General features: G+C 44.2%; 1 protein-coding gene across 6 annotated transcripts in view; it reads right to left on the bottom strand.

Moving 5' to 3' along the window:
- RAVER2 (ribonucleoprotein, PTB binding 2) overlaps positions 1–23,622 on the bottom strand; it is an 84,289-nt gene that overhangs the window by 3,595 nt on the left and 57,072 nt on the right. For 2 of the 6 annotated variants that reach the window (XM_084784429.1, XM_084784434.1), the window contains 7 exons: positions 22,737–22,863; positions 17,859–17,941; positions 14,289–14,393; positions 14,046–14,157; positions 11,643–11,911; positions 9,835–9,943; positions 8,127–8,263 (listed from right to left, as the gene is read on the bottom strand). In XM_084784429.1, the coding sequence (XP_084640555.1) occupies positions 8,127–8,263; positions 9,835–9,943; positions 11,643–11,911; positions 14,046–14,157; positions 14,289–14,393; positions 17,859–17,941; positions 22,737–22,863 (942 nt within the window). The remainder of the gene's footprint in view (positions 1–8,126; positions 8,264–9,834; positions 9,944–11,642; positions 11,912–14,045; positions 14,158–14,288; positions 14,394–17,858; positions 17,942–22,736; positions 22,864–23,622) is intronic. The other 4 variants (XM_084784430.1, XM_084784431.1, XM_084784432.1 and 1 more) reach the window with 4 other exon arrangements.

The following is a 23,622-nucleotide window of genomic DNA, read 5'->3' as shown; positions in this document are numbered from 1 at the left end:
AAGCAACTGAGATGGAAGAGATGATCAAGAACGTCACGGGGCTGCACAGAGAACCAGTAAGGATGGGAAATGACAAGTGGCATTGCTCCTTACACAGTGGCGGGAGAGGGATAACGCTGACACAGTACATCACTGGTGGCTAGCTTGGTAAGGACTGGTGAATGCGCAACAACGGCAGTTGGGTTTTTGAAGCAAGCACCATATTCTGAGAAAAATGAACTCAGATCTAAAAATTAGTAAGAAAAGTTAAAAGTAGCCACAAAGGAAAAAAAAAACACACAAACATATGAAGCAACTTCCTGTTGTCTGTCCCTAGCATGCAGATTCTGTCCCTTCATACCCTTCACTCTGGGGTGCTGGCCCTGGGCTTCACATGAATGAAGAAAATGTGCTCTTGGTTCCTCCCTATCTGAGGACTTTCCTCCACACTGGGCAAAGGCCCATGCCATCAAGAGCCAGAATCTGGGCTCTATCCCTGGGATCTACATGGTAAGTGAGAACCAGTTCCCACACAGTCCACTGAGCCCCACAAACAGGCCATGACATGTGTGCTCCACCATCCCTGCACGCAAACACTTAAAAAAAACCCTCAAATGCACGTGACGCAGAGCTGCAGCAGTGAAAACTGAGCAGCTCCCCCTACAGATGCAGCACAGCCCGGTACTTCCTACAAATTAGCTCATTTAAAATCCAAGACAACAGCCCACAGCAGCAGGGGATTTAGAATGGAACCTGCGACCAGCTGAGGGTGGTACAGATCCTTTCAATCCTAGCACTGCAAGGATCCCAGCACTCAGGAGGCAGAGGCAGGGGGATGTCTGAATTTATGGCCAGCTAGGGCCACATGGTTAAAATTATGTCTCAACAAAACAAAACAGTCAAAAAACAAAACAAAACAAAACAAAACAAAAAAAACTTCTGGGCTGGAAAGATGGCTCCATGGGTCAGAAAGAACGCTCGCTGCTTGTCTCAGTCAGGGTTTCTCCTACTGTGATGAAACACCATGACCAAAACGCAAATTGGGGGAGTGGTGGCAGGGTTTATTCAGCTTACACTTCCACATCACTGTTCATCACCAAAGGAAGTGGGCAGGGCAGGAACCTGGATGCAGGAGCTGATGCAGAGGCCATGGAGGGTGCTGCTTCCTGGCTGTCATGGCTACTCAGCCTGCTTTCTTATAGAACTCCAAGGCACCAAGAATGGCACCACTCACCATAAACCCGGCCCTCCCCCACTGATCACTAATTAAGAAAATGCCTTACAGCTGGAACTGGAGCCAATTCCTCAACTGAGGCTCCGTCCTCTCTGATGACACACAAAACCAGCCAGTACATCGCTCTTGCAGAGGACCAGGTTCATGTCCCAGCAACCACACTAGTGAGCTCACAATAATCTATAAGTCCAGACCCAAGGGATGTGACACCCTCTTCTGGCCTCCACAGTCACGTGAATGCATATAGAAACAAGCAGGCGCGCGCGCGCACACACACACACACACACACACACACAACGTGCTGCTGCTCTGGTGAACTTGCATTGGGATGTGTACATGCCCCATCAAGATGCTCCACAAAACTTTGACCACTAGGCCTTACCAAAGTGCCCCATCAGTGTGGAGACTTTCTAGAAAACATCATCCTCAGCAGGGCTCTCCCCAGGGTGAGGTAAAGCCACCTATCAAAGTTTTTCCCTGGGTTCTGGTCTTTGAAATCACAACGCAAGGCTGAGACCTCCTGAGCACCATAGTTAATGACATCACGACCTGGTGTGTGGGTGGAATTACTGTCTACTCTCCTCCAACTTCCCACAAGGGACCCCAGCATCTTCACCTGTAGATAGTCATCTTTCACCAAGAAGATGAGAAATGCAGAGTTGGTGAATTCTGGATTCCTCCTTTACCCTTTTTTATCCTTGGTGATCTCAACCAACCATTTCAGTTGTAACGAACAACATGCTCCCCCACATCCAGACTTGTGTGATGACCAAGCAACAGTGAGCATTATCCTGGACCAGTCATGCAAACTAAACTGCCTGACATCCCATTCCACTCATGTTCCTACCCATCCCAGCCAGTGACAATTCCGTTTTTCCAGGCCCCAAACCTTGGGCCGTTCAAACTACCATCCATCCCTCAGCACACTGTTTTCTCAACCTCCCTTTGCTCCCAGTCAGGCACTGTGCTCCAAGGGCCACTCAGCATCATTGTTATTTGCACGGCATCTGCCTGCTCTGCAGTCACATTGTAGAGTACAATCCTAAGGGCACATAAGGGCCTAATGAGGTCCCAACCTGTCTGTTCTATCCCCACCCACTGTGACTTCATTTTCCATGTTGCTCAAGCCTCTCCTGCCTGGGCACTCTCCCCGTCTCTCTTCTCCTTCCTTGAACAAGGCAAGCATGCTTACCTCACACATCTCTGAATATGCCGTTCATACTCATGGTACTGTATGACACAGACATCTTTGTGTCTATAAAGCTACTTGTCCCAAAATTTACCTGCTAAAAGTCACTGTGTCACATTTTTTAAAACTGAAACTCACCCAAGCTGTAAAAGTAATACACCTTAAGTTTATTTAACAACACAAATGAATGAGTGTCCAGGACAGATGCTTCTGTCGTGGGCAATACAGTATGATGCGCTTTTGCACTATTTTTCCACTAGATGGCAGCATTAGGCTAAGGAGAGACCCAGTGTTTTCATAGCTTTTTGTTCCTTTTTGGGGTTGCACCCATTCCCAACTCATCACATACTCACTGGCTGATTTCCTAGGCTGGGCAGCCAGCTTTCCAGTAGGAAAGATCCCTGTAGCTAGGGAAACACAAGACTACAGCTCAGCAGTGCAAAACACTCCTGACAGTGAGCCAGGCGGCTGCTAGCAAGCCAAGTGTGGAAGGAAAAACCCATCACAGTTCAATGACTACAGAAAACGGTGAAGGGATTCCCTCATTATTCCTCATATTACTGAAACTAGTGATTATGTTTATCTGACAGGTCACTGATAAATGTTGTCCTGTTCTCTCCTACTTTAATAAAAGGGAGAAGGAATATTCTATTGTTTTGTCTGATTATAGTTAGAAAGTTCAACTCCAGTATTAAATAAATATTTAATAAGCTGGTTCATAGTCTCCGGTAACATGGGCTTCTAACAGCCATCTGATGCAGACAGACCCGGTCACCTTTACCTCAGAATCTGAAATTACAAACTGTATATATTCAAATTAAGAAGATCTCTCAGATTATAACACTATTAGATTTTAAAGTAACGACAACAACATTTGTTTCTGGCTTCATTTTTCATAGTCCACTTCAAATACTTGAGGCATGTAGTTTTAGGGACAATTAGCTGCATGGTGATCCTAGTAACTATAACCAGAAAAATGGGTAAGGGAGCCCATTTCAAATTGGCTTCTAGTTAGCTCGAGACTGGAAACCAGCGGCTTAACTTGGCTACCGGCACACACTTTGGAACTTCTGAGCACTAAGTAAATATGCTTCTGCTCCATTTAGTAAAGTTAAGGTTTGTATCTAAAATATCAGAATCCAGGGGCTGGCAGGATGGCTCAACAGTTAAGAGTGTGCACTGCTCTTGCAGGGAGTTTCAATTCAGCTCCCAGGACCACACTGGACAGTTCCGGGGGACCCAACACACCCTTCCAGCCTCTGCAGGCACCTGCTCATTTGCACACACCCCAACACAGGTGCGCACCACGCATCTAACTAAAAATCAAGCACTGAAAATATTAAGAGTACGGTGTTTGTTTCTAAGCACAGAGCTGTGAGGTGCTTACCGTCTGCCCCTCCCCATGCCACGCTCAGGATCCTCCCTTCCTCTGGACTCCCCGAGCATCGATCTGACTCTTTCTGCAGATTTACTTGCTCTTCACATTTCACACACACAGAACCATGCATACGGTCCTTTGGCTCGCTTCACTTGGTGTGCTTTCAAGGTTCATCCGCTGAACGGTACTGTACTGTTGGTTTGCTTGCTACCTGGTGGATGGCTGGGCTTTCCCCACTTGGCTGTTACAGATAGCCTGCCGTAAACACTAGTGTATAAACCGGTCTGCGGACGCATTCAAGTCCTCCTGAGCATGTGTCTAGGGGAGAAACTCTTGGCCATATAACGACTTAAGATTTTCGAGGAATGCTAATTTTTACTGACTGCTCACCATGCCCTTGCCCACACAGCTCTGGCTCTTTTTCCTTCCTGTTTCTAGGTTTGGGTCATTTCACATGACCTACAGTCCATGCTTGTCACTCTTGTCCCTGATGATGAAGTTTTTACTTTACTATAATTTTCAAACTCAGCGTTTCCACTGTGGAGGCCCTGCCTGGTGTGACCCAGCTCCCACACGCCCAAGCTCTTTCTTTACATGCGATTCACTTTAATTCTTCAGTGTGTTTTAGGCCTTTGTCTCCCAAGTCCAACATCCAGGTGACCTTGGGAGCATTTTGTATCATCTGCCTCCTCTGTGCACAAGGGTCAGTGTTCTATTGCTGACACCATGACCCAGGCAATTCTTTTTTTTAATTTTAATTTATTTATTCAGATTACAACTCAGTTGTTATCCCATCACTTATCTTCCCGTTCCTCCCTCCCTCCCGCTTTCACTCTATTGCCCTCCCCTAGGTCTAAGACCGAGGGGAGACCTCCTCCCCCACTATATGGTCATAGGCTATCAAGTCTCATCTTGGTAGCCTGCTTATTCCTTCTTTGAGTGCCACCAGGCCTCCTCACCAAGGGGAGGTGGTCAAATATGGAGCACCAGAGCTCATGTCAGAGTCAGTCCCCACTCTCCACAGGACCCAGGCAATTCTTATAATGGGAAACATTTCCTTGGGGCTGGCTTGCAAGCTTCAGAGGTTTAATCCGCGTCATGGCAGGAAGCATGGCAGTAGATGGGCAGACGTGGTGCTGGAGTAGCTGAGAGTTCTAACCCTGGACTGGCAGGCAGCAGGAAGAGACACTGGGCCCCAAAGCTCACCCCCAGCGACACACTTCCTCCAACGAAGCCACAATTCCTAAGCCCCGTCAAGCACCTCCACTCCCTGATGAACGAGCATTCCAATCTGTGAGGCTATGGGGCCATTGCTATTCAAAGCACCACAGTGGCCTACATTTCCTGATTTCTTTACATGTCTATTGATTTTGTTGCTGAAAACAGAGGATCATTTGAAATGAAATGTGGTACCTGGGAATGAGTCTACAAACCGCTTTCCTTTGTTATGGTTCAGTAGCTTTTTATTTTTTTTATTTTTGAACTTGTGAAAAGCCAGTCCTCCTTGCTGTGCATGGCTCTTACAAACTACTGTTAACTCATGTGGTCAGCTAACGTCTAGCAGCGTTCCTTTAACACCTAGACCTTTTTTTCTGTTTAAAAAAATTTTTTAAATAATTTTTTCATACAGTGTACATTGATCAAGTGATTTTAGAATTGAACTGAAATTAAACTACTGACACATTACCACACAGCGCTTTGTGTAATTTGTTAATGGCTACCGTACGGATTGCAATGCACATTCCTGTAAGATGCAAAAACCCTATAATCGCATCTCACTTGCTCCACACTGTTCCTGCACTGGTGTAGTAAAATAACTATCTGCAAACAAAGCCAACACCGCTCTACGCTTTTTGATTTAAATAAATAAAAAAGGGAAACATTTTTTTCTTCACATTTTACTAGGATTACCAGGGGCTCTCACCACTGGAGAGTGGATACAAGATGAAGAGGCCGCTAAGCATCATGGGATGTGCAAGGAGGCCCCCCAATAATTAATTGCTCACCTCAGCTGTCAGCATTTCTAAGGCTGAGGAGTCTCTCAAGACCACATGCTTTGCTGTGACCCAGCTACTTGCCAGATCAGCTCCTTGTCAGTATGGCTCTGTACACTTGTGTGAGGAGATAAAACCTGCCTGACTTACAAGAGGGGACTCTGTGCCTATTCTACCTGTAAGTCTTTTTGAAGCAAGTTTTGATTGTTAATTCTTCAAATATTTTATACTCTTTCATTAACATTATGTCCAGCTGTGCTTGGCCCATTACTGGGGCTTCCAGAAACACACACACACACACACACACACACACACATATCCCTAGCTGAGCAAGCCAGAGGGATCTGCCCTGACTTCCCTGGTGGATGGATTTGATCTGGAAGTAGGAGGCAAAGAGACCCTTCCTTCCCCAACTTGTTCTTGTTCACCGTGTTTGTAACAGTAACAGAAAAGCAAACCAGGACGGGTGCAAAGGAAGTGACAAGTGTGGAAATTACGGAGATGCTAGGACCCACTTCCTCTCCACGGGCGAGTGGTCATCTCTGTGCAGGTCCCCAAGTATCCGCTTAGCCACCCCAACCTAAGAACCAGGACTGCTCAGTCAGATGAGACCAACTTCAAAAGTCAAACTTGAAATGAAAAGCTCAGCACAAACAGGACGTTTGAGGCTTAAATTTCACATTTCACTAAATTCTTAAAAACCTACTACGCTGCTCCAGCTTTGAAAAGTAAGCTTTGTTCTCCATGAAGAGAGAAAAAGTGGAGCTTTATAAGACTACATTTTGTAAATATTATTTTCACAATGGATTATGAAGATTTTATCCTCTGGTTACACATTATATCACGTTAAGTATCCAAGTTGTATTTACTGGTAAACATGACATAATTTCCTTACTCAGTCTTAGTTGAACATCTTGGTTGTTCACAACTATATTAATCTTTACAACTATATTATTCTTAAATGATTCTATTTATCTCTAATAGTTTAACTTGTGTCCCTTACATATAAATATAATCCGTGAATGGTGAATTATCCATGCCATTTCTGAGCACACTAACAAAGCTGGACCCTTAGGAAGCAGGAAAATGTCTTCCTCCTACCACTCAGTCTGAGCCCCATTCTTTTTTTTTTTAAACACATTTTTATTGAAAGATAAAATAATTCATATTACATCTCATTTTCTATCCCATCCCATGCATCCTCCCATTCCTCCCTCCCTCCCACTTTCACCCCAATCCCCCTTCCCTATGACTGTGACCTAGGGGGACCTCCTCCCCCTGAATATGGCGCTAGGGTATCAAGTCTCTTCTTGGTAGGCAACTATCCTTCCTCCGAGTGCCATTGCTGAGCCCCATTCTTTAAACTAAGCAGGCCACACTACCTAACCGTGTTGACGGAACTTGTGAACATAACTTAGACTAATACCCCATGCTCCATACATTTAGCCAACTGCGTGCTGGAAATACTTGAAAAACTCTGCACCCGTACCAAACGCACACAGGCTCTTTGTTATCAACCCCTGAGCAACACAGTGTATTTACGTAAGGCTTCCATTGCATCAGCAATTAGAACTCATTTAAAGAGGTTCAAAGAATGGAGGAGATTTGCACACAGGGCACGGTACAGGTAAGATGCGAGCATCCACGGGGGCCCTGAACAAACCTCCTGTAGATGTTGAGGGGTGGCTCCTCTCTCATGCTATCACTTTGTATACAGCTGGGCAAGGTGGTACGCACACACGAGTCCAGCTTTCCGGTGGCCAAGGCATGGGGAGCGTAAGGCCAGTCTGTGCTATATAGTGAGATCATCCACTAAAGTCAAACACCCTACTAGAGTTAGTACAGGAATGCCTGGGAATGTGAGCAATGATAAAAAAAAAAATGTGTTCTCTTGGGTGTCTAAGGTTTACACTCATCTAAAACAGAGGGCAGCAGAATTTTAAGGAGAGAGTCAGGTAGTAAAAAAATGTAACCTTGTAAGCCATGGAGGTCTGTTTCACTGGGTATGGCAGCATTATAGAAAATATGTAAATGATCGGGTATGGCAGCATTATAGAAAATATGTAAATGAACAGATGTGCTATTTCTAAGCAAAAAACAGGAGGAAGGCTGTAGTTTCATCTATGGGCTGTATTTTGATGACCACTAGTAAAACTGTAAAAAGTAGATATTTGGTGTAAAATAATATTAAATCATCTCTTGAACTTATTCTCAACTTTCAAATGATGATGAAGAGCTACCACCCTCTACGTCCTCCTAAGCTAATGCAGTCATGATGTAGCACGCAGTATGGTCTCAGCGTGGAGCTCAGCCAATGTCTCCCTGTACCGTCACGACCTGTGCATCACTCACCTGGACATAATCCTCGAAAGGTGGAGAATAAGTGATGCACTTCTCCAGTGCATGCTGGGACTCACTTCCCTGAGTGATTACATCCAGAATGTTGCTTGCAATTCCAGTCTTCTGTGGTTCACCTTTCCCTGCAGCTGCTAAAGGCAAAAGCAAGGCCACAGTCAGTGATTCGTTAAATCACAAGCAGCACAAAACACACGGACTCAGCTTTGTTTCAAATACAGTGCCAAGAAATATTTGTATTTATTTCTTCCAGGAGGAATTATATACCGTTTCAGTCATTACAACAACTGAAAATGGAAGCTTGCCATAGGTAAAATAATGGAAACCTCTGATATGTGTGTATACACACACACACATAAAAAATATTCTTCTTCTGTACTGAGCATTGAAACCAGGGCCTCAAGAATGACAGTCAAGCACTCCACCACCGAGCTGTATACTCAACCCCCATAGACATCAGTGGCTCTCACCCTTCCTGACGCTGTGACCCTTTAATTCAGTTCCTCACATTGTGTTGATCCCCAACCAGAACATTACTCCATCGCTACTTCTCTGAATCATAATGTATATATCTGATATATGATGCCTGATCAGGTCACGACCCACAGGTTGAGAACCACTGTTCTACCTCAAGGCATTATAAAGTGTTAATTAAGCACCTTTGCTAAGGCAACAGGTGTCACTGTCAGTTTTTAGGTGAGGTCAGCAATGCTTTGGATATACAAGAACAACACATACCTTGTCCCTAAACGTAATTGTAGATTAATGCTTAAAGGCATGCTTTGTAAAATGCCAAAAATGAATATCAAAAAAATGACAGTCATCTTTAATCTCCTTCCTTGCCGTTGACAATCCCTCCAGGTTTATGATACACATTTGCACAAACACATTCTGATAAGATCAGAGCTTCAATAACAACTGCAGTCACGAGACATGCATTTTTACTTTTTCGTTTTAAAACGGTTTTAGAGGCTACATCATAAATGAGTGATTTTTTTTTCTTCCTTTTTTTTTTTCAAGACAAGGTTTCTCTGTGTAGCCTAGACTGTCCTGGACTCACTTTGTAGACCAGGCTGGCCTCGAACTCACAGCGGTCCGCCTGCCTCTGCCTCCCGAGCGCTGGGACTAAAGGCGTGTGCCACAACCGCCCAGCTGAGAGATTATCTTTTAGGTCAGAGTGCTCCATTCTGCATATCCACCCTCCCCCCTACCGGGCACCAGTAATGTGTGCCTCAGTTTCTCATTGCTGTCTTTTTTTTTTTTTAGGACTGTGATTGAGTGAGAGTTGGCTCATAATCCCTGAAGGCCAAGCGGGAGTCCATTTCTGCTGACTGGTAGGCGTGTAGCTAGGGTGTCTGGATGCATCGTCTACGTCATTTCCAGGCTTCCATCTCTAGCGTAGAATAGTGACTCTACCTGCCCTATAAATGACAACCAAGCAAGCCATTGCCTTCGTTATATTCAACTGTGACTTAACTGAATAAAATTATTTTGCTCTCAATAAAAATACAGTTGTATAGATTTTTAACTGTTTTAATTTTCATATTTTTTTCAAATAATGGACTTATTATTAAAGAATTGGGTCACAATTTAGGGCTTAGCCTTGTCCATAGGCACCATGAGCTTCTACTAAGTTAAGATGAAAGCAGAGGTCGTTACAGAAGTCTTCGGGAACTCTCCGTGCTGACGCGCAGTCCTCACTTACATAGGCATACACTGGGTAACACGCTTGCCAAATTCAAATATGGATTTTTACTGAGCCGAATTTCTTTTGGTGGTTCTCCCAAGAGTGAAGTCTGACTCTTAGAGGCAGCCTAGTCACCAAAAACAAAAGATGAGGTGGTTAATCAGCGGAAGAAAAGAATGTGGGTTATCAGAGTATTTCATATGCACACACGAAAGAGTCACAACAGAATCTTTCATTTCATACAATTAATGCATTCTTATTTAAAATATTTACTAAAATTAAAAATGTGCAAAGACTTATATTTCAATATATCTTGTACAGTGTGATCATTTGTGGGCCCTAGCTGGGCGCAGCTGTGCATGTCTTTAATCCCGGCACACATGAGGCAGAGGCAGGCAGATCTCTGAGTTCGAGGCCAGCTTGCTCTACACAGCCAGCTCCAGGACAACCCAGACTAGATAGAGGGACCCTGTCTCAACAACCCCAGTGAAAGATAAATAATGCCCTAGTCACAGAATTCTACGAACGAAGTGGAACCTGAGGCACCTTGTGTCTTCTCACTTGATCTTAGAGAATTCATCTTTGCAAGAAAAAAAGCTAATTCCATATTTCTAAAGATACGGTACTAACACTTACTATAAGATTTAAATTTCCTGGGCTGGAGAAATGGCTCAGCAGTTAAGAGCACTGACTGCTCTTCCAGAGGACCGGGGTTTAATTCCCAGCACCAACATGGCAGCTCACAACTGTCTATAACTCCAAGATCTGACACCCACACACATACAAGCAGGCAAAAAACACCAATGCACCATAAAATTTTTTTAAATTTCCCATCATGTGGCTAAAATCAAGTGACACAAATGAAGCTGATTCCTCTCTAGTCCTGACAGTAATACCAAGAAAAGAGTTCATGAGCTGACTCTGAGATTGACTGTGTTCCACAGGACACTGTGTGCTCATATGCCTTGGGGGCACAGCCTCTAACACACCAAACAGAGACGAGATGGAGGCCTGAGCCTGCATTGTGGCCCTTGTCCTCCTGAAAGATTTCTTACTCTTTGTTCTCTTCTCACAGACTTGTAAACCACAGGCTGGTTAATATAAGCAGGATAAAGCTAGGAACTTAGTTTTCTTTTCAAACTGGCTCTTTTTAAATAAGCACAATAAAGAAGGTGTAATCCCGCAGGGCATAGTGGTGCATACCTTTAACCCCAGCACTCAGGGAGGCAGAGGCAGGCGGATTGCTATGAGTTTGAGGCCAGCCTGGTCTACAAAGTGAGTCCAGGATAGCCAAGGCTACACAGAGAGACCCTGTCTTGAAAAACGAACAAACAACACCAAAAAAGAAAGAAAGAAAGAAAGAAAGAAAGAAAGAAAGAAAGAAAAGAAAATATAATCCTGAGTGTTCGTTTCTGTATTTGAGAGCCACAGCCCCTTATATGTTCCTGATGCTTTCCTGACCAATAGTGCTGTGTGTGGATGGCGGAACCTATCTGAGACGGCTCTGTGTGCCTCAGGGACGTGCAGGGTTGCTTGCCGTCTCTATCACATGGCAATGTATCCGTCATCCCGTTTACGTTTGCTGAATACTTTGTGCTCCAGGGACTTGATTAGCATTCAAATGAGTAAGAAATCCAATCTTTAACCAATTCACGGTAGGTCAAGAAATGTCTCAACTGGGACCACAGATGAGAAGGTGCTGAGACCACAGTGGGGACAGTCACCAAACTCTAGCAGCTGGAACCAGAGCTAGAACAACGCCACAATTCAGGGACTAAAAGGAAAGGCAGCTGCGGGAATAGCCACTCCTCTGTGTGCTTGCTTACCCCTGAGCCTACCTCTGGGCCTTTGGGCTGGCTTTGCTGTGTCTTCTGGTGGCCTGTCAGCGGGCCTCCCGCAGGAAGGCCTGGGAGGGTTTGCAGATAGTGCTGAGACCCTGAGAAACCAGCTTCACTGATGTTCGCTGAGGTGGACTGCTTCTCCTGAGTGGTCCCACGGACCGGCGCGGCTTGTCCAGCAGGGAGCTGCTGTGCAAAGAACGGCAGCATGCCCAGCCCGGCTGCCAGGGTCGCTGGAGCTGGGATCAGATTAGTTGCTGTAGTAAACCACAGAAGCAAAAGAACCCTGGTTACACAAGGCACAGTTGGCTCTCCTGTGCCTATTAGGGGTCTGGGAAGTCCAGGCGGTGAGGCCAGAGCTTACAAATTAAAAAAAAAAAAGCAAAAACTGGCAGCAATAATACTTTTTAAATTTTCACTAATTTCTATGTAACACATATTACATCTTAATGATATGTTTTAATTATTGGTTTAGAAACTTATGTCTCTTTCTGATATTTAAATTATACCAGTACTTAAAAATGTCCAATCATTGCAATTTGGTTACTTCCATATTTGAAAAGAGTAATTGAAGTCGGGCGGTGATGGTGCACACCTTTAATCCCAGCACTCAGGGAGGCAGAGGCAGGTGGAGCTCTGTGAGTTCAAGGCCAGCCTGGTCTACAGAGTGATTCCAGGACAGCCATGAGGGCTACACAGAGAAACCTTATCTCAAAAAACTTAAAAAAAAAAAAAAAAAGTAGTTGAGTCTCATGTCTAAAGAATTCTTCAGCTTTCCTAAGGTTAGTTTGGATTCGACAGTAAGCCTGGTTCGAGAGCCTCCCCAGCTATTGAGCACTGGCTACACCCATCTCTTCAACTTGAGTTCAGTATCTTTACACTGGCAACCTGACCTTGACAGTGGTTTGAGGATTTAAGCACAGAAACCCAGAAATAATAGAAATGACACTATTTTTAAGTGGAAAGATCTGGTATGTTAACACTTGTGTGCCACTGTTGTCCTTGAAGTCAACACTTAGGAGTAAACACTAAATCAACAAGTTATATATTTTTATTTATAGGAAGAAAATTCCTGAGAAGAATAACTTTTTTTTCCCTCGGAAAATTAGTTGTCATTTCTATTTTAAGAGTCTGTAAGTTGGGCTGGTGGGAAAGCTGAGCACAGACCTTGCTTGGCCGCAGCCTGAGTTTAAAGCCCGAGGTCTGAAACAGGGTGGGGGAGAACCACCTCCCCAGGTTGTTTCCTACATCCCTCCTTCACACCGCAGCACACGTGTGCCCTGCCCCACAAACACACACACAAACAAGCGTGTCATTCAGGCATGGTGACATGCACCTCGAACTATTCTGAGGCTAAAGAAGAAGAGCACTTGGACTCAGAAGCACAGGGTCAGCCTGAGCAAGATGCCAGAAAGGAACTGACAGTTTGTTTTGATGATGTAATCAAATTTCCATTTTACAAATTCACTAAACAGGTCAAGTGCTACCTCTGGCTCCTCTACCATTTCCAATATGTTTATTTAGACAGTAAATTGTCGGCCTTCTTAAAATAGCACACGAAGACAGCAAGTGCTTATTATCTAAGATTAATATGAGCTATAAGCACTTTTGTAGCTTTTTAGTTGTGGAAAGTCAAAGATTTTAGAATGATAGGGTCCCATCATACCAAGAAAGTTTTTGGCAATTTACCATTGCCTGGTCAACTTCAACAGTCAGAATCAACTTACTTATTTGGCCACTCGGTTAGCCAATTTTATATGTAAGAGACAAAATGTGTTACTTGGGTTTACAAAACAGCGGTGCTGTTCTCAGTCTATATGCTCACATCTGGCCCTTCAATCAAGCTTCAAACTGAAAGTGCTTTTCTAATTTACAATTTTAAAAAATCCTGGTATACTATTTTTTCTAAATTACAATAAAATATAAAACCCTGGTATTCTATTTTTCTAAAATAAAAATATTCTGCCTATCATGTGCCCAGAGCATATATGTCAGTTTTCTTCCAAGTAGTATTTTGAAGATATAATTTAAAAATGACTCGTCAACAGGACTTAAATTTACAAATGCTATTCCTTTTATAAAAGCTGGGGACACGAGGAAAGTGCTGTTAGCCAATGTCAGCATCACACAGAGCTATGTCTTCTCCTGGCACTGCTGTGAACCTGCATGAAATATTGAAGACCATCCAGCAGGGGCCGTCTCATCTTGGCACGGAAGCAAAGCCATTAATAACATCAATATCAAAACCAGACGAGGCAACAGGGCTCTTGAAATTTTAAATGACCAAGATTCGAATTTAATCATCCTATAAATAAAAGAGGAATATAGGTAAACCGTCCTCAAGTCTGAAAGCTGACAGCACAAGGACTTCTTGGTAAGTAGGTTATTTACTTTTGTGTACTTCTCCATGGTGTCCTAGGTCTGTTTTCAGTGGGAGTGGTGGCCCGATCGCCAGGGCAGGCTGCAGCACCATGGCAGGAGGTTCTCCCAGCAAGCCAGGCCTCTACAAAAGAAGGGGAAGAAGGAGGAAGCCGGTTTCCCATGGTGGAAAAATAGCCCAGTGACGACAGCTACAGACGTGAGTTTCACCATCTCATCAGCAGGCTGAGCATAGAAGAGAGATGAAAGACTTACATTGTTAGTGTGGGTAGAGTCCAACTTCATCAGCTGGTGCTGTCCCAAGGGTACGTGAGAAAGATTCTGAAGGAGCAAGGGCGAGGCATTAGCCACAGCCGAGCTCTGTGGAATTAAGGAGACATCAAGTCAGTCACGTTCTGAAGAACTGTTTGTTGTATAATCAACTCATCTTAAAGTCCAATTCTCAAGTTAGTCTGAAAAACAAAAGCCACTTCTTAGCCAGGTAGTCAGTGCATGCCTTTAATTCCAGCACTCGGGAGGCAGAGGCAGGTGGATCTCTGAGTTCAAGGCCAGACTGGTCCTACAAAGTGAGTTCCTGGACAGCCAAGGCTACACAGAGAGACCATGCCTTGAAAACAACAACAAACAGAAACAAAAAGTCCACTTCTTAATAAAAATATAATCAGCTTTCACTCACAGGTAACATGAGACCGATTCCACATTGCCTCCTTTGTCCTCCTTTCCTCCCCTCACCTCTCTCCTAGCTTTAATAATGGTGAAATATGAATTTATTTATTGATTTAATCGAGTGGCAACATTTACCGCACACCTTTTATGAATAGGATAGTGTGCTACCTAGTGAGAAATAGAGTATGATTCGCCGCTGCGCATCATGTCCCCAGAAAGACGACTTTCAGTATAAAAACAATCGACACTGCAAATGACAGCACTGTGAGGGATCTACCAGCACACACAGGAACAAACGCTGGGCAACTTTAGTTCTCCGCGAAGGTGCAAGGGAGGCTTTCCTGGGAGCCTAATGTGCATGCTGAGATCTCAAGACTCTTTAGGGAAAGTCTGGGTTAGTTGGGTGGTACTCAGGGAGGACATTCCTGCTCAAGGAAGACACTTCTGGGACAGTGAGACACCATGAGCTCTGGAGACAGAGGGACTTGCAGGCCTTAAAAGCAAACACTACATTTCTGGTCTTTCTCCTAGCACAGTGATTCTCAACCTTCCTGATGCTGCGACCCTTTAAGACTGTTCCTCATGTTGTGGTGATGCCCCCCCCCAACCATAAAATTACATTTGTTGCTACTTCATAGCTTTAATTTTGCTACTTTTATTGAGTCTTAATGTACATATCTGATATGAGATGCCTGTGAAAGGGTCGTTCAACACTCCCCCAAAGGCTGCGGCCACAGGACAACATCCTCTGCCCTAATCAAAGGCGCTGTTTTCAGTGGCCTGAATCCCCCTTTCCTGTCACTGTTCATACTTGATTGCAATTAATGTCTGTTCTCCCAACTGTTTTTTTTTTTTTACTGCTCTTTTGAGACCGAATCTCACTCTGTAGCCCAGGCTGGCTTAGAATTTACTATGTAGACCTGCCTGGTCCTAAATGCAGTCATCCTCCAGCCTTGGCCTTCCCAGTGTTGGGATTATAGGGATGAGCCATCACATCCGACTTTTCATACTCTTTGAAAAACAACAGAGACTGTGAGAATGTTTTGTTTAGTGCTGTAGCTGGAAAGATTAGCAGCATCTAGCACATGTACTTACTCAATAAAACAATGGAGTGAGTGAATGAGTCAAGGCCCTGAACAAGGCAGCAAAGATGGAAAGAAAAACATGATGTGGGGTTTTGACTAAGAAACGCTCCCCAGTTGGTGGCATAGTTTGGAGCCTTTAGGAAGAGGCAGGCTGCTGGAGGAAAGTGAGTCCGTAGAGATGAGGGTTAGGAGTTTGTAGCCTCACTTCTTTCCTGTTCTCTCTGCTTCCTGGACCTGAAGTGTGAGCAGTCAGCTTCCTGCTGCTGCCACCATGCCTTGTGACTGATGTCGTAGGCACTACTGTGCCTTTGAAACCATACTCCAAAATAAACCTCTTCTCCTCCAAAGCGTCCTTTTCTCGGGGTATTCTATCACAGCAATAGAAAGGTAACTACTGTCGATGTGGGCAGGGTTCTTTTTCTTCCCTCTTTCCCTCTGGAAAGCTGGGCTGATAAGTGGGAACAGCTGCACACACCTTTAATCCTAGTGCCCGGGAGGCAGAGGCAGGAGCTCCTGAGTTGGAGGCCTACCAGAGCTACTTAGGAAGACCCTGACTCAAAAGAACAAAACAGCTGTATTTAGAGCCACACACTCATTTCTTCCATTCTATCTGAGTAATAACATAGCTTATTTGTACATAGGTCTGTGTCTTTATATTCTGAAATTAACAAGTAATGTTTATTTCCAATATGTCAGATACTCATGTCTAAGTGCACACTTAAAACACTTAACTGAAAATACAAGAAAAATATTCTTCACTCTCACAAGCATGTGAACTATTTTATAACATGGATTAAAATGTGAGGATTAATAGCTATTGCTCATTTCTTTCTATACATTTGTCTTGCGTTGAGACTGCATATAAAGTTGTTTGAAACTAGTCCTTTAAGACTGGCAAATGGCTGAGTGGGTCAAGTACCTGCTATGCAAGCATGAGAACCAGAGTTCAAATCCCACAAACCCACCAAAAGCCCCTAGCCTGTCATCCCAGCAGTCCTACGTGAAGATGGAAGGTGGAGACGGGAGACTCACTAGAACCCTGAGAGCCTGCTAGCCTGCTGGACGCAGCAGACTCACACCCAAGGCTGACCTCTGACCTCTAAATGCACATCCATGGCGCACATTCTGCCCATCTCTGCTCGCCCCCAACACAGATATACATGCACAGACAGACAGACAGACAGACACACACACACACACACACACACACACACACACACATACACCCTATTCATTATCTAGCAAAAACAAACCTTAAGTATTCTGTTCTTAAGGTTCTACAAGCAGGGGCTGGTAAATGTTTTCATTAGCACTGGATTACACACACTCGTCTTGTGATTTTATAGACTATTCTTTAAGGGTGCTCTCTCTCAGGTCTAGTTGCACAGGCTTATAAATTCCAGCTACTCAGGAGGGTGAGGCAGGAGGATGGCAAGCTCAAGGTCTACCTGCCTACAGTATGAGTTCGAGGCCAGCCTTGACCACTACAGGAAGACTCTTTATCAAAATCAAAAGTTAAAGTAAAGGAAGCTGGAGATATAGGTGAGAAGTAAAGCACTTGGCAGCATCAATAAACTCTAGGATAACCCTAGACTACAAAGGGTGGTGGGCAGGCAATATATATTTTTTTGTTTTTATTTATTTATTTATTTATTTATTTATTCATTCATTCATTCATTCATATTACATCTCAATTGTTTTCCCATCCCTTCTATCCTCCCATTCCTCCCTCCCTCCCATTTTCCCCTTACTCCTCTCCCCTATGACTGTGACTGAGGGGGACCTCCTCCCCTTGTATATGCTCATAGGGTATCAAGTCTCTTCTTGGTAGCCTGCTGTCCTTCCTCTGAGTGCCACCAGGCCTCCCCATCTAGGGGATGTGTATATTTTTAAAAAGCAAAATGCTCAGTTAACTTCTTGACTAGGTCTGGCACACTTGTAATCCCAGTCCTTGGGAGATGGAGACAGGAGAATTAGGAGTTCAAGGTCATCCTGAGCTACATAAGAACCCTCTTGCGGGGTGGGCAGGGAAGACAGAAATGTTCATTCCAAATCTTCAGTGCTGGGTACAAACCTGTTGTGTTTTACTGAAGTGCAACAGCGCGGAGGGGAGGGACGGACTCAGCAGATGAGACAAGCTGGGTGCGAATCCGAGAACTGCAGAAAAGATCCGAGTCAAAGTCAAAAGGACATAAAAAAGACAACATGTTCCAAAGCATCTCTTCCAAAACTTAACCTGCACAGAAGCTTCATCGCTTGCTGGCTAAGAGTGGCAGGCTCCTTTCCTTGCAGTTCAGTCTTGGAATTTACTGTACAAGAGCAGAACTTTGTCTTTATGTCTCAGCACCAAACACAGGCTTGCCTGGCCAGTACTCAGCCCCTGGTAGCACAGTGCTGACCAAAGCCTTGGTTGCTGCTCAGTGCCTTTCATCTCATGTGTGTGTGTGTGTGTGTGTGTGTGTGTGTGCGCGTGCGTATGTGTGTGTGTGTGTGTGTGTGTGTGTGTGTGTGTGTGTGTGTGTGTGTTTTGCCTGCACATATGTACATGGACCATGTGAGTGTCTGAGGCCCAAGGAGGCATTCCTTCCATCCTTCAATGCCTTCTTTTTGTCAGGTGTTTGGGGGATTATTGTCAGAAGGCAGGATGAGGGGAAAGATGCAACCCTCATCCTTAAAAGCCTTATGGAAAATCCTTTAGAAAAGATAATATACATGTGCAGAAATTCTTATATCATAAAAACTAAAAAGATGCGACCTAAGTACACATAACAGAGCATAGTAGTACGTGTCTGCAATTCTAGCACTCAGGAGGCAGAGCCAGACAGATATCTGTAAGTTTGAGGCTAGCCTTGTCTACCCAGAAAGTTCCAGGCCAGTCATGAGTAAAACAGTGAGAGCCTCTCTCCAAAGAAACTACTAGATAAGAGGAATAAAGGGTAGTAACTACACTCTTAATTCTGTATCCAAATACCATGTACATTTCAGAAGAGATATTTTCCAGAATAGATAATATACAGAGAAAAAAAAAAAGAACCATGAAATTGGATAGAAAATACATCATTAATTTCATCTAATTATTGTTATGGAAAAATGATACCCATTATTGTAATATATCACAAAGTAACCTTCAGGAGAGGTCCTAGTGATAGCCTCTCAGGATGTACGTGCAATAGAGCAAACCTTGAGGCACGCCTGTATTCCCAGCCAGGCAGTGAGTTCCTACCTCAAAACAAAAGAACAGCAACGCACCAAGTTACCAGCATACCTGGCCACACTGCAGAAAGACTCAAACTAGAAAATATCAGATACAACATGCAATTCATGGTGCTGAGCGAACCTGAGTCTACAACTTAAGTGTCTGTCTACTTTATGAGACAAATCTGCAACCAGTTGTTTAACTCAAGGTAATGAAAGTGTAGGTGTAAATAAAGACAAATCTTCATTGCAATTTTACCTCAATCTGGAACCCAGCACCTACTCACTGTCCAAGAGAATACAAAAGTACAATTTGCATGCACTCTGCAGCTTGGCCTGTGCTCACAGAGGTGGGAAGTTACTCTTCTCCTCTCACCAACCAAAAAAACCAAAAAAACAAAAAACAAAAAAACCCAAAAACAAACAAAAAAAGCATAAAGTAATTTCAGCATCCATGTAAGCATTAAAACCTCTTAAAATAGAGACAGTAACATTAAACATCATTAAAAACACACATTCCTGGGACAGAAGAGATGACTCAGTGATGAAGGACACATACTGCTTTTGCAGAGGACTAGAGTTTGGTTGCTAGTATCCATGTCAGGAGGCTCACAGCTGCCTGTAACTCCAGCTCCAGGGTTCTCTGCATTCATGTATACAGACCCATCCCCTATACAAATAATAAAGTCTAAAAACCAAGAACAAAACCATATTCCTGCATAACCACGAACCAATCCAAACAGAAAAGCGGAGTAGAAACATACAATATCAGATAAAAAAGACGGCAATAATACTGGGACAGCAGGATCTAAGGGCTACTGCATTGTGCTGATCAATAGCAACCAACAGTGGTGGGCTGTCACGTCTGTGAACATCATGTTTTAGGACAATCCAGAAAATCTAGATGTAATGCATTAAGAGAGGACTGTTTCCTACTTAGCAAAACTTCCATCAAAGTTCCAACTCCTAAAAAGACCCTGCACGGCTGGAAAACACTGCTCCCAGAAGCTGAGGGTTATTAAAACCCTCAATGCCAAGGGTGAGGTATCTCCTTGTGCTAGTTGGATTTGTTGTCTGGGTGGGTTTTTTGTGTTTGTTTGTTTGTTTGGTTGGTTGGTTGGTTAGTTTGGTTTTTTGTCTTGTCATCTAGACACAAACTAGAATCATCTGGACAAAGGAAATAATCTCAACTGAGAGATGCTCCCACAAGGCTAGCCTCTGGGCGCACCTGTGGTGAATTTTCTTAATCAATAATTGATATGGGAGGCCCCATCCCAGTATGGATGATGCCACTCCTGGGCAGGTGGTCCTAGGTTCTATGAACAAGCAAACAGAGAAGGCAGTGAGGAGCGAACCAGTAAGCACTCTCCTCTGTGGTCCCTGCCTCAGTCCCTGAACTGTCTTCCCTCAGTGATCAACTGTGAGTGGGACCTGTAAGCCCGTTCCTCCCCCAGTGCCTTTGTCATGATGTTTATCCCAACAATAAAAGCAAACTACACATGCTACACAGCCTGGATGCATGACGTAAGAAGAAAGCCGAGATAGATCTGAGCTGAAGTGTCGCCCCTGCTGCTAATTTTCACAGCCCTGCAAGGTGAGTCCACTTGGGCAGCAGCTGCCTTCCTGTTACAGGGTAACCAACAGTTCTCTGACTGGATGTGAGACTGATCCACGGGAGGGAATCCACAGCTGACACTGTAAACCTGGCCAAACCCCACAGCCACGGAGATGATGAGCCTTAGAATGGGAATTGAGCAGTTTTCAGCAATGTATCAAGCGATCCTCTAAATACTTAGGTTTGTGTCCAGAGAAACGTGCTGCTCTCGGCCTTCATTAGGGCAGCCTCTCCTTCACGTGCACAATGATGAATGCACTGCAGAGACTCAGGGCCCACAAAGGGTAGAGGATAAGTGACAGATCAATGCTCAGGCCTAAATAAGACAATTATACCATTCCCGCCCCCCCCCCCCCAAGGCTCAGGGAACCTGAGGAAAATGGAGAAGGATGTAAGAGCCAGAAGACAACTGTGATGTCATCTCCTGGGAAACACACAGCCGTTACAATCACAGTCTCACAGCAGCTGCATGTCTGTCTGCACTGGTTTGCACATGAATGGGCCCACCAACTGGGCAGCGGTGGCACACCTGTAATCCCAGCACTTGGGAGGCAGAGACAAGAGGATCTCTGTGAGTTCAAGGCCAACCTGGTCTACAGAGTGAGTTCCAGGATAGCCAGGGCTACACAGAGAAACCCTGTGTCAGGGCAGCGCGGGGAGGGGAGAAAAGGAAGGAATGGGTCCACCCAGAGTCAGGTATGGACAGAGACAGGCTCAGGAGGCCCTCCCTACCCCTCACGGCTGAACTGTTTGCTATTGATCCGTTCGGGAAGAAGGAGAGTCACTCACTGGCTTCAGCTGTGTATTTACTGGTTACCCAACCACGCTCTGATGGATAATCTTGAGCCAATGGTCTCACAGGTGGCCCAATTAAATGGGACATAAAACAAGATCAAAAGTCACAAGTTTGGGAAAGGGACTGGGAGGGCTGGGTTGGGTGATAAGGATGGGGAGGAGATTAAAGGAAGCAAAGAGTAAACAGGATATTTCATACACATCTAAAATTGTCAGTAATAATATTTTTAAAAAATTTCACCAGGCATGGTAGCACATGCCTTTAATCCCAGCACTTGGGAGGCAGAGGCAGGCAGATTGCTGTGAGTTTGAGGCCAGCCTGGTCTACAAAGAGAGTCCAGGACAGCCAAGGGTATACAGAGAAACCCTGTCTCAAACAAACAAACAAAAATTCCCACACCAATGACATGTTGGAGAGTGTCATGGCCTGACTGCACACAGGAATCCTCACACTAAGAGTCTTTTGTTTGTAAAATTATAACCATAAATACAATGCTTTCCTGAATTCTATAAGACATTCTAGAAGAGTACCAAAGTGAAGGGTCCCGGCAACTCCCAATTTGCATAGCTAGTTGGTCAGAAATAAAGGTAGCCAAGGGAATCCTTAACTTATAGCCCAGGTCTGAAGTGGGGCAGCCACAAAGAGGACTGTGCCCTTAATTTCTGCGTCCCTGTGGCTTACCATGGGAGTCGGCATCGGGCCAGCTGGCACTGAACAGGAATAAACTATAGTACTGAGTACAAGCATCATTTCTTCATAATTCTAACACAGAAATCTTGTGTATGTGAAGTTGTTTGTTTCAGGAGGAAATACCAGAAAAAGAATAGCAGATAGCTTGATAGTAAATGGACAGTGATCATATAAAGATCTAGATAATTAGAAGACGGTGCTTCTGTCTGATGGTCCAAAGGAAAACTACTTTGTTCTTTACAATAGAGAAAGATGAACACAAATGAAACAAATTTGCATATTCACCAAGATAAGTCCACTAAAATGATTACAGAGAAAGGGTCCATGCTCTTGGCTCATCCAGGCCGCAGCAGAGTGGTGTGCCATCATTAGCAGGTTTAGAAGTTGTCAGCAACAAAGAGCTTAACTGAAGGTTTAATATTTAACATTTACGAATGGGATAGAAATCGGAAGTATAAATCAAGTAGATTGTACCCACAAAAAAAGCCAAGACACAGCACCATTTCAGATGACTAATGATCATTAATAGTTCTTAGAAGAGAGTCAGACAAGCTTAAGCGCATTTGATAACACAGTGAATTTTTTACATCTCGCATACAATGCAGCGCAAGCAACCTCGAGTCGACAGTCTGCTCAAGAAGACTGTGGCCGCTTACCTGGTTTCAACGCTCGTCCACACAGCTGGGGCTGCAGAAGAACTTGTAGCATGGCAGGATTGTTTAAACTTTTCATAATCTGTACAGGATTTGGCTCTGGCAGTAATCCCTTTTGGTTACTGTGCATCTTTAGCATAGACAGAAACAAACCAGAAAAAAAGCATTAAGTGCAAAAAAGACAAAGTCCGACGGCATTCCTCCTGCAAGCCGCTCACCTTGTCACCTCTCTTCTGACAAACACAATTCGCTTTATATCGTGAACGTGCTGTGTGCTTTCTAGCACAGCTCTCAACTACGATGGTACGCGTCCACACACAGTCTTCAGCTAACATCTGTCCAACCACTGGCTTCGAATGAACTAACAGTTAATATAATAAGTCTCATTAAAAAGTACAAAAAAAGAAGAAGAAGAAGAAGAAAACAAAAAAAGAACCTACCAGCCAACCAATGGCAAGGAGATATTGATTTCCTAGCAAAGTGATAATACACTGACATAATGCCAGTACCCCACACTCCAGGAAGCCTTATTAGATAGACTGCTGGTCCAAAAAGGGAGAATGAAGGCTGACTTTCAAACAGAATTTTCTTATTCTGAAAGTTTATTTCACTTACTTAATCCTCCAGCACAAACAAAGATAAGCAAAGCTATGCAGCTATGGCAACTTTTAGTTTGAAAAGCATTCTGATAGTTGGTGAATGGCTTTCTCAGCAGGTAAAGTGTTTGTCACATCAGTGTGAGGACTGGAGTGTGTAGATCCCCTCAGAACCTGCAGAAAAGCTGGTGTGGGGCCAGAGAGATGGCTTAGTGGGTGAGGGTCCCCAGGGTGCACACAGGGTGGGGAGGGGTGGGGGGGCAGGACAGCTCACCAAAACTGCCCACTAACCT

Source organism: Acomys minous, assembly GCF_964271855.1.
Source record: "Acomys minous genome assembly, chromosome: 6".
Taxonomy (NCBI): Eukaryota; Metazoa; Chordata; class Mammalia; order Rodentia; family Muridae; genus Acomys; species Acomys minous.
The sequence above is the reverse complement of the archived record's forward strand: the minus strand, read 5'-3'. Positions and strand labels throughout refer to the sequence as shown.